We start from the raw sequence: 13,283 nt of genomic DNA on the forward strand, positions 1-13,283 counted from the left end.
GTTAGAGCATTGAAGATGGGTCGAGGCTGGGTCTTCCAACATGACAATGACCCGAAGCACACAGCCAGGATAACCAAGGAGTGGCTCTGTAAGAAGCGTATCAAGGTTCTGGCGTGGCCTAGCCAGTCTCCAGACCTAAACCCAATAGAGAATCTTTGGAGGGAGCTCAAACTCCGTGTTTCTCAGCGACAGCCCAGAAACCTGACTGATCTAGAGAAGATCTGTGTGGAGGAGTGGGCCAAAATCGCTCCTGCAGTGTGTGCAAACCTGGTGAAAAACTACAGGAAACGTTTGACCTCTGTAATTGCAAACAAAGACTACTGTACCAAATATTAACCTTGATTTTCTCAGGTGTTCAAATACTTATTTGCAGCTGTATCATACAAATAAATAGTTAAAAAATCATATTGTGATTTCTGGATTTTTTTTTTAGATTATGTCTCTCACAGTGGACATGCACCTACGATGACAATTTCAGACCCCTCCATGATTTCTAAGTGGGAGAACTTGCAAAATAGCAGGGTGTTCAAATACTTACTTTTCCTCACTGTAGCTTTGATGTTCCTGATACTATTTTTGCTTCACAATTATGCACTGCTGTACTTCTTGTAAAATGCTTTAATTGGCCTTATTTTATGTTTATTATCATCATCAAGTGGGGTTTACTCTCAACCTTATTTTACATTAATTATGGCATTCCATCCATGCTTTTGCGGTCACTCTAAGTCTATTTTCATGTGAAGCATTCGGCGCATGTCATTTCTGTGTTATAACATACTTTGAGCTGCATTTCCTGTATGAAAAGTGCTATACAAATAAAGTTCATTATCATTTACTTGAGTGTTTATATATATATACAACCTGTACATCTTCTCTATTACAGTTTGGAAGCCAATATTTACTTTTTACTCATCTTCATTTGTTTGACATTAGTTACTAGTTACTTTGCCTACTAATAAATTATGTATTATGCTTTAAGCTGCTAGTATGTTAAAATTAGCCCCACCATTACCAGCTGCAACATTAGTGATGCTTACACATTAATGCATCACTAATTAGAGTTAGTAAAAAAATATGTTATGAAATGGGTCATTCTGCATGATTACTGTTGGTATATTTTGATTATTTTACATTTGCTTAAATAACAAATCTAATGCAATGAAATAATAGAAAAGGATATATAGTATTTCAGTAGGTGTGTGCTATGAACATTTCACACTTTCTGATGAAATGTTTGAACTGATTTCTAAAAAAAACTTTTCAGTTTCGCAAGCTCATGATAAGTTGTGGCCAAATGATGTAGTAGTGTTCTGGACAGATTCTCCCAGAAAACCAACAGCCTACATCAATGGGTTTGTCCTCTATTCTGTTTAAATAAAGTTGTTATGATAGTTCAGTAGTGCATAATACAGATGGTTTTTCATTTGGCATTGGCAATCAGATATGTTTATTTAAATAAACAAAACCAATAAGGACAGACAGTACAGCATTGCGTTTTTATGTTCCAAGGCTCAATGTTCAATATGGAACTGAATATATAAAAAAATTTACAATTTAAAAGGTGATCAAGGACCTAAATAAAGAGAAACATTTTCAAGTCACTTTTAAACAGTACAATAGGAAACCACTAAACAGTTTGTCAGGGGACGTTAGATTTTAGCTTCTCCCAAAGTACAGAAAATACAACACACATAACCCAGCACACAATTAAAAACATACAGAATTATTTTTATTACATTCAAATTTCTAGGCTACGCTTTAGTCAGTCGCACTGTTGTTAATTAGGAAGTCCAGGATCCAAGACTGGCTGTTTTTATGACGTTTTTCCATTTTTATAGTAAATGACCATTTTCTGTTTTTTTTGTTGTTTTTTTTAATTTGTATTATTGACACCTGCACCAAAAAAACATTGCTTGTATTTGATGAATCAAATTTCCCATTTTGACAACTTGGTGATTCTGACACACTGACCCGGCACGTTTTCAGAAGGAGCTACGAAGATCAATGAAGTCTGAGTCTGAGTTGATGGCTTCTCTCGGTAGAATCCAAGATTAAAATCAACTTAACCTGGATAACTAGAACCTGGATGACTGAGAATCTTCACTGACACTCTAGATGAGATGTGTAGATGTCAGGGAGTTCAGGTAACTCGAATAAATCGGATGAGAGTTCCATTAACATATGATGAATCTCCATCTACAAGGAAACAAAAATGTTTTGTTTAAATTGAAAGCAGAAGAAAAGTTGTCCAATACAAACAAAGGAATATCAAACTACATCTTTGAAAACATCTGGAATTACTGAAATTCAGCTCATTGTTTTGCTGTTACAGCAAGTTCTCTCCACTCTCATCAACCTCATTTCCAGCAACAACAGGCAGTTATTTTTAGTGAAAAGCTCTGATAACCCTGCCTGCCCAGCACCAAACAGACACAGTTAGAAACCGGTTGGTGAACATAGTGGAAGCTAGAAGAGCTAGATATTTCTCTGGGGAGCCGCCCTGCTTCCACGAGGCTGAAAACTACATACTGCCCCTTTAAAGAACTGTAAAATTTCAAACTAACATTTATCTCCATGTCCATGCTCATCTCCCTCGGTGGAGATCCAGGTGGTGTGGGACTGCTGTAGAAATAACAAAAAACAAAATGAAGGCAATTTTTTTACTGTACAGCATTAAACAATTCAGAAATGATTTTAATAACCTTACTCAGGGAAGGACACACTAAGACCATAGGAGGATTTAGGGTCATATTACTGTTTGAGCATTTTGAAAGCATTCTGAATTCTTTCCATGATGGAAAGCTGTAGATGGTACCGATATATGTTTTGTTTAATTATTAATGTCTTACTTACTCTGAAAAAGAAGCTAATCTTCTGTCGAGGTAGCCATCTACGACCTTTTTAGGTGCCGACATTTCTGCATGAACAGAGGTGATCAGAGGTTGTTACATGCTACTGAGAACATGACACTGATTAAAACTTGATAACCTCAGCATAATTTTCAATGGCAATATTAACACTATGCAAGAAGTGTTTAGGAATTATTACATTTATTTTGGAAACTAAATTCGCATAGTCCTGGGGTCCTGGGTATTTATTTATTGTTGTACTTAATAAAGTCATTCGGTTCTCAGCGGGCAAAGTCAAGCAAGAGACAATACCAGAGTTGTTGTAGTAGCGTCCAAAGGCAGTGTCTTTGGGGATGTCTGGGTAAAGATAGAGCAGAGGATTCCTGGTCACGTTCCACTGGGCTCTCAGACTGTAGCGGGAAATGATGTCTGGGAGAGAAACGGCCGACAGCTCCTGCTTGGTGTATGGCTCTACTGCATGCACATGGGTCTCTACAGGGGGACCAATATACAGCAAGAAAAGTAAGCAAACACAAAAAGACATCAGAGTGTCTGGTGTTGAAATTTTTCATCTACGACAGGACAGAGGACTGGGGGCAGTCTGCCATAAGAGGAAGAAAGAAACCATCCCTTGTATGTTATGTATTCTCAGTTACACAGGTTTGTTTGGGCTCATCACCACTAAAAAGGAGTGTGCTTATGTGGAGTGAACATACATGTTAAAACAGCATTTCTATACAAATGCTATCCAAATTCAGTTTGGTAAAAGGCATGACAGTAACTGTGCCAGTAACAACCAAGCAAACTCTGGCTGTAAAAACAGTGATAGGATTAAAACCCTAATTTCGATAACTTTAGAATTTTGTCCAAACACACACACACACAGAAACATACCACCGTTGGAGTGCTCAACCCAGCTGAAGGTGATGGCTCCGTCTTTGTTGCTCTCGCTAAAGCGGAGCAGAAAAGTCCCGGGCTGTTTTTCCTGCAACAGGACGCGTGTTCTCTTCCTGCTCACGAACCCCATGATGAAACTGAAACCCACATACAGAACATGACATGAGTTTAGTTCACAGGGAAGCATAGTGACCACATCCACATTCCCAAATAATAATACTTAAAAGATTGTGTTTTAGCAGTTTCAGTGGTCTGATTTGTGGCTGGTATGTGGACCATTGTAAACCATTGATGAGATGACGCTGGATGTATCTTACCCGTCCCGCCAAAGATCCACCAAGTGTCTTTTGATCAAATTAAGGATTCCATCAATCCAAATCCAGGCACTTTCGTTCTGACCACACAGGAAAGTAGAAGTCCGCATGTAAAGAGCACACACAGCTACAGGTTGTACACATTATGTAAACTACAGTATAATAAGAATCTTGCTCAACACTCACCTTGGAGAAATTGCTCCAGTGAACCACATCATCAGGATTATCTGTGAATATAAATATATATTATCTATCTATCTACCAGCCTTTTATTGTGGCCAGCCTAAGGCCCAGCTGTGCAATACCCATGCTGTCTGATCAGCATCTTGATATGCCACACCTGTGAGGTGGATGGATTATCTCGGCAAAGGAGAAGTGCTCACTGACACAGATTTTGACACATTTGTGAACAATATTGAGAGAAATAGGCCTTTTGTGTAAATAGAGAAAGTCTTAGATCTTTGAGTTCAGCTCATGATGAATGGTGGCAAAAACAAAAGTGTTGCGTTTATAATTCTGTTCAGTGTATTTTATGTTAACCCTGTGTTGTAAAATGACAGTAAATGCACCTTGTTCATGAACCTTGAAAGTGACACGATTTAATTCTGTGGAAGAAGCAGTCAAACACTCACCCACAATTTTGTCTTTCAGCATGGAGAGCTGGTTTTCGTCAAGCTCCCGTTGCCCAACGGACAAAAATTGCCAGCTCAGAGCCTGTCCCAGCTGCTGCCACATGAGCGGAGGCGGGTCGACAAACAACAACAGGTTCTACAGAACAAAGTCACAGAGTTTTAATACAGTTTTTTCTGCAGTGACAAATGACTCAAACCCACTGTTCTTCGCAGGGATATGAACATAGTAGTGAAAATAGACAAATCTGAACTGTGCAACACAATAAGAAGAAAGGATTTGGTTTTTTGTGTACATCAGAATAAACCCAAAATGCATATGTACAATTGTTTGGTGTAATTTGGAAGTGTCTTGTCATGCAGCTAAACAGATCCTGATATTGTGTGATGCTTTACCCTCGGTTCACTGGTGGACAGCATGTTGAACCACATGACAGAGGCCCAGGCACTGGAGCTCTGATTGGTACTGGAGATGACAACCACAGGTAGAGAGCTGGCCTGGACCAACACAGGAGGAGGGTAAACTGCCTGGCTACCATTTTTCTGTGACTGAACAACTGCAGCTCTAATAGTGCCTTCTCTTCAACCAATAATATTTTAGGTTCAGCTGCAAAGTGCACACAGAAACTGAAATGCCTCTGACTTTTTGAGTGTCATGTTTACTCACCTCGATGTTACACTTGAGTCCAGCATGCTGAAGCCCTGTCACAAACTTAATGATGTGGAGTTCTTCAGTGACTGCCAGACGACTCTGATGGAGGAGAAAGAGATGTGGTTTTAGGAGGGGGGAAATACTGGTATAATGATTTGCAAGCATGTAGAAGTAATGTGAGGAAGATAAATATTTAGTGAAATGCAACCTCACAAAAAAAAGTAGTACAGTTTCACATTTGTCCCATTCATGAACAAATGAATCACACCTAGGTGGTGATTTTAAACTTCCAAAGAGAATCCCCTGACTGATTAAGCACACTGTCTATTAACCTACCAACCATAAAACATCTCACTTGTGTCGCTCTCTTGAAGTATTTCCTATCACTGAATTCCATCAATCTGTTATGTATCAGCATGCAACCTTAAACCTGCATTGATTGATTCTTAGTCATGTTAGCAGCACGGCAATGTCTGCCTGTCTGCCGGTCAGTCTATCCACCACTTTGGTCTAAATGGAAATTTCTCAACTATTGGATGGATTGCCACAACACAGACATTACCACCTTATAAATGAAATGGCAAACACGTATTTACACATAAGTGCAACATAAGCATTCATTTGAAGCCGTGACAACCATGTGTCTAAAACCTTGACTGCCTTTTTTTTTTGCAGTCCATATACTGAGCCACAAAAGAGGCCATGCATTCAGTTTCAAAATGTGAAACACAGTAAAGTCTATGAAACTGAAATGATTCCGGTACTTTCCTTACAGCAAAGAGTCTGCAGTCTTTTACTAAAGCCTTTTCCCTCTAAAGATGCCGTCGAACATATCCTCGGCCTTAGTGTAACTTCAGTCATCTTCATTACGTTGAATCCCTACAAAAGTTACAAAAATGTACTTGAACTGTGGATGGCAGGCTTTATCTGGAAAGGTAACTGGGTCCACTTTCATACCAGTGGGTGGTGGTGTTTACAGTCCACAGCCAGCAGGTGGCGACCAACACATAGAAAGTCTGTTTATTCCTTTTTTTATACAGTCCTTGGGTTATACCTACAAATGGCAGGTACTTCAAAATGGATATCTCCTCTTACCTCATTCGTTCCTTTTCCTCTGGCTTTTCTTTCCTTAAGTGACTGAAAGAAATGTAAAATGTCATTATATACTCTGTTTAGTGCAAGTGACATAGGCATTATTTTACATGTGTGTAAAATACAAAGCTTTATGTTCATGTAATGACAGACGGACATATAGATACAACAAAAGTGTCTTTGCTTTCACTTGTGTTCACATTTCAAAGGTTAAGTTTTTCTTCAACTTCTATGCTCAGGGTTTTGTGGAGTTACATACCAGGTTACCAAATTCTGCCACCAAGCCTCCACCTGGTGTGTCCACGTCCAACACCTTATAGTCATCCCTGTTGAAGTCAAAGTGACGGAACCTACAGCAACATCAGAACAATGTGTGTCTTTGTTATATGCAATTATCATAGACCAATTATTTTAACAATTCCTCAGTTTACATTTCAGATTTTCAAATCGTTTTGGTACCCTTCACCTACCCGTTAACGGTCATGGGTTCTTCAACATCCCTTATTTTATGGGAAAAGGGGATACAAAAAGATTGATAAGGGAACACAGGCTATTAAAAAGGAGATTTGTAGTTAAAAAAAAAAGATTTGAGTTTATGTTAATTATAATGTACTATATCACTGGCTCATTTTCTGACTTACTTGTCAAATACAGGTTTGACTTTGAGCAGGCACTTGAATTCTGGGAGGTTTGCTAAGAACCTGAGAAGAGAAGAAACAGGTAGTGACAATCATACAGTACCTGTTAGAGCTACTTTGGGGGTGCCCTAGTAGGTTAAGGCACCAACTATGAACTGCAACATCCCAGGTTCCGGTCTGGCTGGGGACATTTGTTATAAGTCTCGTCATTAGTCTTGTCGTTTCTTTCTCTCCATAAAATACCACCCCAAACTATTTAAAAGGCGTTTATAATTTATGCTACATCTGTGTCTTACTATTGGCTCATCAAAGCTCATATTTAGCAATTCATTGGTGAAGCAATGATTATTTGTAACATAATGAGCACATGGTTATAATATGAATAAAAGGTAACTGAGCATCAGAGTGGTTTCAAAAGGCATTTTGATTCGTTTCAACACGTTTAGTTTGCTGTAAATCTGTGTGGCCATTATGGAATCCATTGTTTTTACTGTGAATCCAGGCCGACTACAGCTGCAGTCCTCCACGAAAGGAGCAAGCTACAAAAACTACACAGCCACTTCTCAAGCATACTGGCACAAAATATTAGATTCACAAAAACGTTGTATTTCTTACAGTAAATAGTTGATTTTGAAAACAGAAAAGGAAGTTGCTGTAACATTACAGTATATATCTGATTATACTACACCTGTAAAGTGAGTAACCTGAAATAACTCAACAGTTGACAACCATTTTATCAGACCTAGATCATATCAGTTCTGTGTTGCCGTCGTTTTCACCATTAGCCCTGGGGGAGCAACACTGTGTTACATGCAGCCTTACCTCAATGTCACTGTGAACCGCACCCCGGTCTTAAGAATTAGCGGTCGTTGTGGTAAACTTGACATGAAAGGTTGTATCTCAACCACTAGGGCACTACAAATCAAGACCACAACAAAACGTGTCAACAATATGAAAGTGAATCAGTCTGTGTTTATGTATTGTGTATAAGACACAAGGGTCCTGATGCCACGTCTCACTTTGCAAGAAGTTTTGTGAGCAAGCTCCGAGCGAATTGCTCAATTTCTTCCATGGGATTAGGGAGGTTGGAGGCGTCGGTGCTGTTGTATTTCTTGTTCTGGTCTTGCAGTTTCTGCAGCTCTTCCCCTACTCGTAGTAGCACTTCTGCCACAGCCGTGAACCTGCACGTACAACATAATGCAGAACACCAAGTTTTGCATCAAGTATTAAGTGTGACAGCTGGGACAGTGAGACATTTTCTCCAACCTCAACATGAAACTAACTAAAATGACTAATACGTTCTTACCACTCCTGCAGACGGTCCAGACAGGTGTCAACTGGACTTCCAATGCAGGCCATCTGCTGCCTGCGCTTCCACTCAGGCAGCTCCACATCTGTGAGACTTTCAACGGCCTGCACTGCCAGTACCAAAATGTTCATTATCTGCTGCAGCACCATCTGCAAGGCAAAAAACAAACAAACACAGCAATGTTAAGTATGTGGGGTGTCCTTACTAATATGTAGAGAATGTTGTGACTGAAACTCATTATTATTATTACCAAGCAATATATCAAGAAAAACATCCATGACCTTAACGTCTTTTTAAACATCACAGTGAGTGTTTGTACTGAATTCCATGAGAAATTTAATGTGAGGATAAAAAAAAAAAAAACTATGACTCAAACAATAATACCCAAACACAACACTGTTAGGAAATTACTTTCCTGCTTTTAACAGACTACAGTATTGCTATGACAACAACCTAAGCTGTGCAGTCAAAAAAACTTAAGGACGCTAAAATGATCCGCAACATCCCTGGTTTCCACCTTGGAACTTTGTTGCATCTCTCTCTCCTTCATTTCCTGTCATCCCACAACTGGCATTATCTACTAAAAAGGAATACAAAATGCAAATAATCAGAGAGTACAGTAAGGCTTTTAAAAGCACTGCCTGAAAACTATCTACGGATGGAATTTTCCTTTAAACATAAAAATGCTTTGAAGGAAGTGGTTTATATGTTTGTGCTGTGTCATCAACAGCCCGCCACATGCATCTACTGTACCTGCTTTGTTTGACTGATAAAGTTGGCCCGCTTAAGACATTCCTCTTCCACAACAGCATGGGAATCTGCCAATCCAATATGCTGCTCCACTGGTAATGACAAACAAGACATAAATGAAGCATGAACTCACACCAAACTTATCATCTGTTCCTTTTTGTCCGACTCCTTCCATACCTCTGCTCTGCCAGGTCTTCATTATGTAGTCAAGCTTTTCATTTAGGACCTCCAGCGACTTAATTTCTTTCTTTACCTCCTGCATTAGTGTTAAAGTTCACAAATTCAGATCCAGGTCAGGTGGAACACAAACCAGAAAACAAAATTAAAATCAAGTAAAAGTCAGTTTACCAAAGTCTGCCTTTTTAGCTCCTTGACTTTGTTGTCCAACTCTCTCCATTTGTGTTCAATGGCTGGACTGCCACAACCCTGACAAAAACAAAGACATTTCTTTCACTCTTTTGCCATTATTGGCATATGGTGGTGGTTCTTACAAAACAGACCTTTGTGCAAACAGTGTTTGCCTGCTGTAAAGATGAGATAATAAAGAAAATGTACAACACGGATCTGTTACTTTTTTAGACTGAATAGACCAGAGAATTAGAATAAAATCTTCACTTGCAGTGTGACAACCAGAAACATCATACTCATCTGCATAGCACTTGATCAAAATGAAATATTAAAGCTGGACTTTTACATATAAGTTTAGATAAATCCCTTGTGAGCTGGAATAAATAAAGAAAACCAAACAAAAGACCGATTTGAAAAGCTTTGTGAGATTCGGCATGTGATTAGAGTTCCTTTCTGCAGCCTGGACTGCACTGTTCTGTTCGTCCAGCTGATATCTTCAGTCATCTTACCTGTGTTTCAGAGGCTGAAGCAAGGATGTTCTTTTCCTCCTTTAGGCATTCAGAGAGGATTACGGCCAAGTTCAGTGGCTGATCTTGAAAGTTTTTCTAAATAAAGAAAAAGAGTGAGAGGTTATTCTGTGGTAAGAAAATTTGTTTAATCCAATATTCAGGTCACATAACAGCATGTCCGCCCTACCAGCAAGTAGTCTTTCATCCCTGGAAAATCCGGTCCCTGCAAAATAGTGTTGTCCTGGACCGACCGTTTCCTCTGTTCTTCCAAATAAACCAGGAGTGCATGGAAACAAGTGCTTGCCTTATTTTCATCCACAGCTGCCAAATCCCTGAGACAGATCAACAGAAAATGTACATTCATTTAGGATTAATTAATGCTGAAGGGGGCACTTTGTTAAAAATAATTCAAAACTGACTAGGATAACAAAGATATTGCATCTTGATATTTTTATTATCAGGTAAGTGAAGCCTGTAACATAGGACGGGGCTAATAATCATCCAATTAGCATAATCTGTGTAACAAAACAATTTACATTATCTTGTTTGTTGTTGTGTTTTGGTATTATTATAATCTAGTAATTAATTATATAATGTAAATAGTTCTGTATGTAGATCTGTGTTTCCTTAAAGTCAAGAAAAGCGATATATTCTAAACTTGTGCACAGAAGTTCATATCTGGTGTGCACATGAGAAAAAAATATATCTTTCAGGACAAGGGCCGGTTAATCAAGTAGGGGGACCCAAGTCAAAAAAACAACTGTGGGCACCTACTAACCTCCCTGGTTTTCTCACTCTCTGTGAATTGTGTATGCATTTGTTAATAATTAGTAATTAGTTTGTGGTAACTTAAATTTAGTAAAATATAATTTGGCAAAATACATGATTTAAGAACAATAAAACCTGACAAAACAAAGGTCTCACAACTAGATTTGAACTAAGGGCCCTTTTACAAAAGAGTGCTTGAAGATGGTAATAATGCAGGTGTCACTTTAAGGGCCCAATCCTTTCAGGTTGTACAGGATTGACAAACAAGCCTGCAAGTGATTAAATTACTACAAACTAACTGCAACACCATGAAAACTGGAGCCCCCTATTGGGTGTCTTTGTGCAGTTATTCTCAAACTGTCTCTTACCAGTCCTGGCCCTCGATCAGGACACAAAGACAGTGGCGGATCTCTCTGGGGAATTTCCTCTCATACAGCTGGCTCACGCGGCCCTGGAGTGCTGAGTCCAGCCGCAGTAGTTCCTGCCACTGGGCCATCTGCAGTTAGTCGACACAAACAGGGGTGAGTTTGATACCATGACTGACAGAGGAGGCACCTTTGAGGCATTTTTGTAAAAAAGCACAGCCTCTTTTACATGAATGAATGTAAGTGTTCAAATCCAACCATTGCCCACACAGCTCCCTCATTGACTCATCTGCCCCGGGGAAACTATGCTGCTGTCGTCATCTTGCACACTAGATGCTGCTTAAAGTTAATAATGTTGGATTATTGTTTCTTATTTCATGGGCTATTTGAGATTTTTGAGTAATGCATATATAGTAGCCTAGTTTGAAACTGCACCTCTGCCTTGTTTCTGTACAGGCTACTGCTTCATTCAATCCATTGCTTTATTTTTAACTTGAAATCGTTTTTAAATTTAGTGAAGAGCACATTATGACTTGTTTAGGACTCGAAACTCAAAGTTTAAGACTTGGACTTGACTTAGACTAGCTTGTCCTTGACTTTAGACTTGACTCGGGACTTGTGAAACGATGACTTGGTCCCAGCCCTGTACATTAGTAGTAGATTAGTAGTAGGCTATTGATAAAATCCTAACACCCATCCCTAAACACAAGTTTAACACTCCACTTTATGAAAACACATATTCATTAAGCACACACTCAGATGACCACCTGCGGCCACCTCCTATCATCATGTGCGTCCTCCCTGTGACGGTGCTGTGAAAAGTATGTTTTTCTTCTGCGTGTCGCCAGACTTACCTTGTGGCTGTCGTTTGTCGTTGTTGTTGTTATTAATATGTCAACACAGAAAGTACACCGCACCGCGCTGACTGTTTTGCGGAATCTGACCGGCGCGAGGAAGGAGGGTTTTATATTTAGCGGGAACTCCCACAAGTCATGTGATTCTCGAGAAATGAGTCCACTGAGCGTGTCAAGTCACCCGTCGGTTAACGTTACACAGTATTCATTTCCACCTTCAAAATACTCTCTTTTACTTTTTTTTACTTTGGAGAGCCCCGGCTCTTTCCGGGTGGTCTTAGATAGACGTTGACGGCTAACCTAATGCAAGGGCCAAACTGAGTGGCAGAAACAGCTGTGCTGCAAAACGTGCATACATGCTTGTAGCTTAACATGACGCTGAAGTTAGTTTACAATATAGAAATAGAATAAATGTTTCACAAATCTGAAACTATGTTTTAAAGAAACTTTAGTCTCTGTGGGACAATCTATTCCAGATTTGAGAGCTCTAGGTATAGTGGTTTTGGATCTGGACCTGGTCTAATGTAGTCTAGTTGTGGAGAAAAAGCAGTGAAATCGCCCTTTTTTCATTTTCACAAATAAAATAAAGGTTTTTTTTTCAAATCTAAAAAAGTGTTTCAGACAGCCTTAAGGCTTTGCCTAAAATGTCTCACTGCCTTCACAGCAATAAGAAGTGCAAAAAACAAAGAATCAGTCACACAGCAATGCAAGTTAAATTTCACTTAAGTTTAAATGTATTCATTTAGCTGATGCTTTTATCCAAAGTGACTTACAAATGCTATACATGTCAGAGGTCTCACTCCTCTGGAGCAACTAGGGGTTAAGTGTCTTGCTCAGGGACATAATGTTAGATGGGTCACAGTGGGGGATTGAACCCAGGTCTCTCACACCAAAGGCATAGTCTTATCCATTGCACAATCACCTAGTTCCCCTTAGCTTTCCCCATAACTGATGAATCGGAAGCTAACTTCTGCGTCATTAGCCTAACTTGCTTTAATTAGCAGAGAGCTGAGAAATGGACCTGGCTGCATTCCATTTAGATGTACAGTTTTTGGGGCTCTGCATGATAAGCCAGCACGCACAATGTAGCTGTGCTTTTCCTGCTAAGACAGGTCAAAATGTCTGCTGTGGAAAAGGTCTGTACCTCAGATATTATATTCATTCATTACACACAGATATTTCAAATGTTTATTTCATTTAATTGTATGATTAAAACTGACAAGGAATGCGACAGCTTCACAATCCTCTCCAGGGTGCAGTTATCCGTATTGCTTGTACACTTTTTTCTACCACATCTTTTCCTTCCCTT

The 13,283-nt window shown here is 39.3% G+C and overlaps 1 protein-coding gene across 1 annotated transcript; it reads right to left on the bottom strand.

Moving 5' to 3' along the window:
• Window positions 1–1,430: 1,430 nt before the first annotated feature.
• Window positions 1,431–12,096, bottom strand: LOC123973393 (signal transducer and activator of transcription 1-alpha/beta-like). The gene is made up of 24 exons (XM_046053372.1): window positions 11,975–12,096; window positions 11,124–11,251; window positions 10,175–10,319; window positions 9,988–10,083; window positions 9,479–9,556; window positions 9,308–9,386; window positions 9,134–9,222; window positions 8,378–8,529; window positions 8,091–8,252; window positions 7,894–7,986; window positions 7,075–7,134; window positions 6,904–6,933; window positions 6,693–6,783; window positions 6,437–6,478; window positions 5,357–5,440; window positions 5,086–5,187; window positions 4,693–4,828; window positions 4,247–4,287; window positions 4,064–4,140; window positions 3,744–3,883; window positions 3,162–3,341; window positions 2,854–2,917; window positions 2,565–2,622; window positions 1,431–2,196 (listed from the first exon to the last, which is right to left on the bottom strand). The coding sequence occupies exons 2-24, from the start codon at window positions 11,249–11,251 to the stop codon at window positions 2,101–2,103; spliced, it is 2,223 nt and encodes a 740-aa protein (XP_045909328.1). The 5' UTR covers window positions 11,975–12,096; the 3' UTR covers window positions 1,431–2,100.
• Between the last annotated feature and the right edge of the window lie 1,187 nt (window positions 12,097–13,283).

Source organism: Micropterus dolomieu, linkage group LG07 (assembly GCF_021292245.1).
Source record: "Micropterus dolomieu isolate WLL.071019.BEF.003 ecotype Adirondacks linkage group LG07, ASM2129224v1, whole genome shotgun sequence".
NCBI classification, from domain to species: Eukaryota; Metazoa; Chordata; class Actinopteri; order Centrarchiformes; family Centrarchidae; genus Micropterus; species Micropterus dolomieu.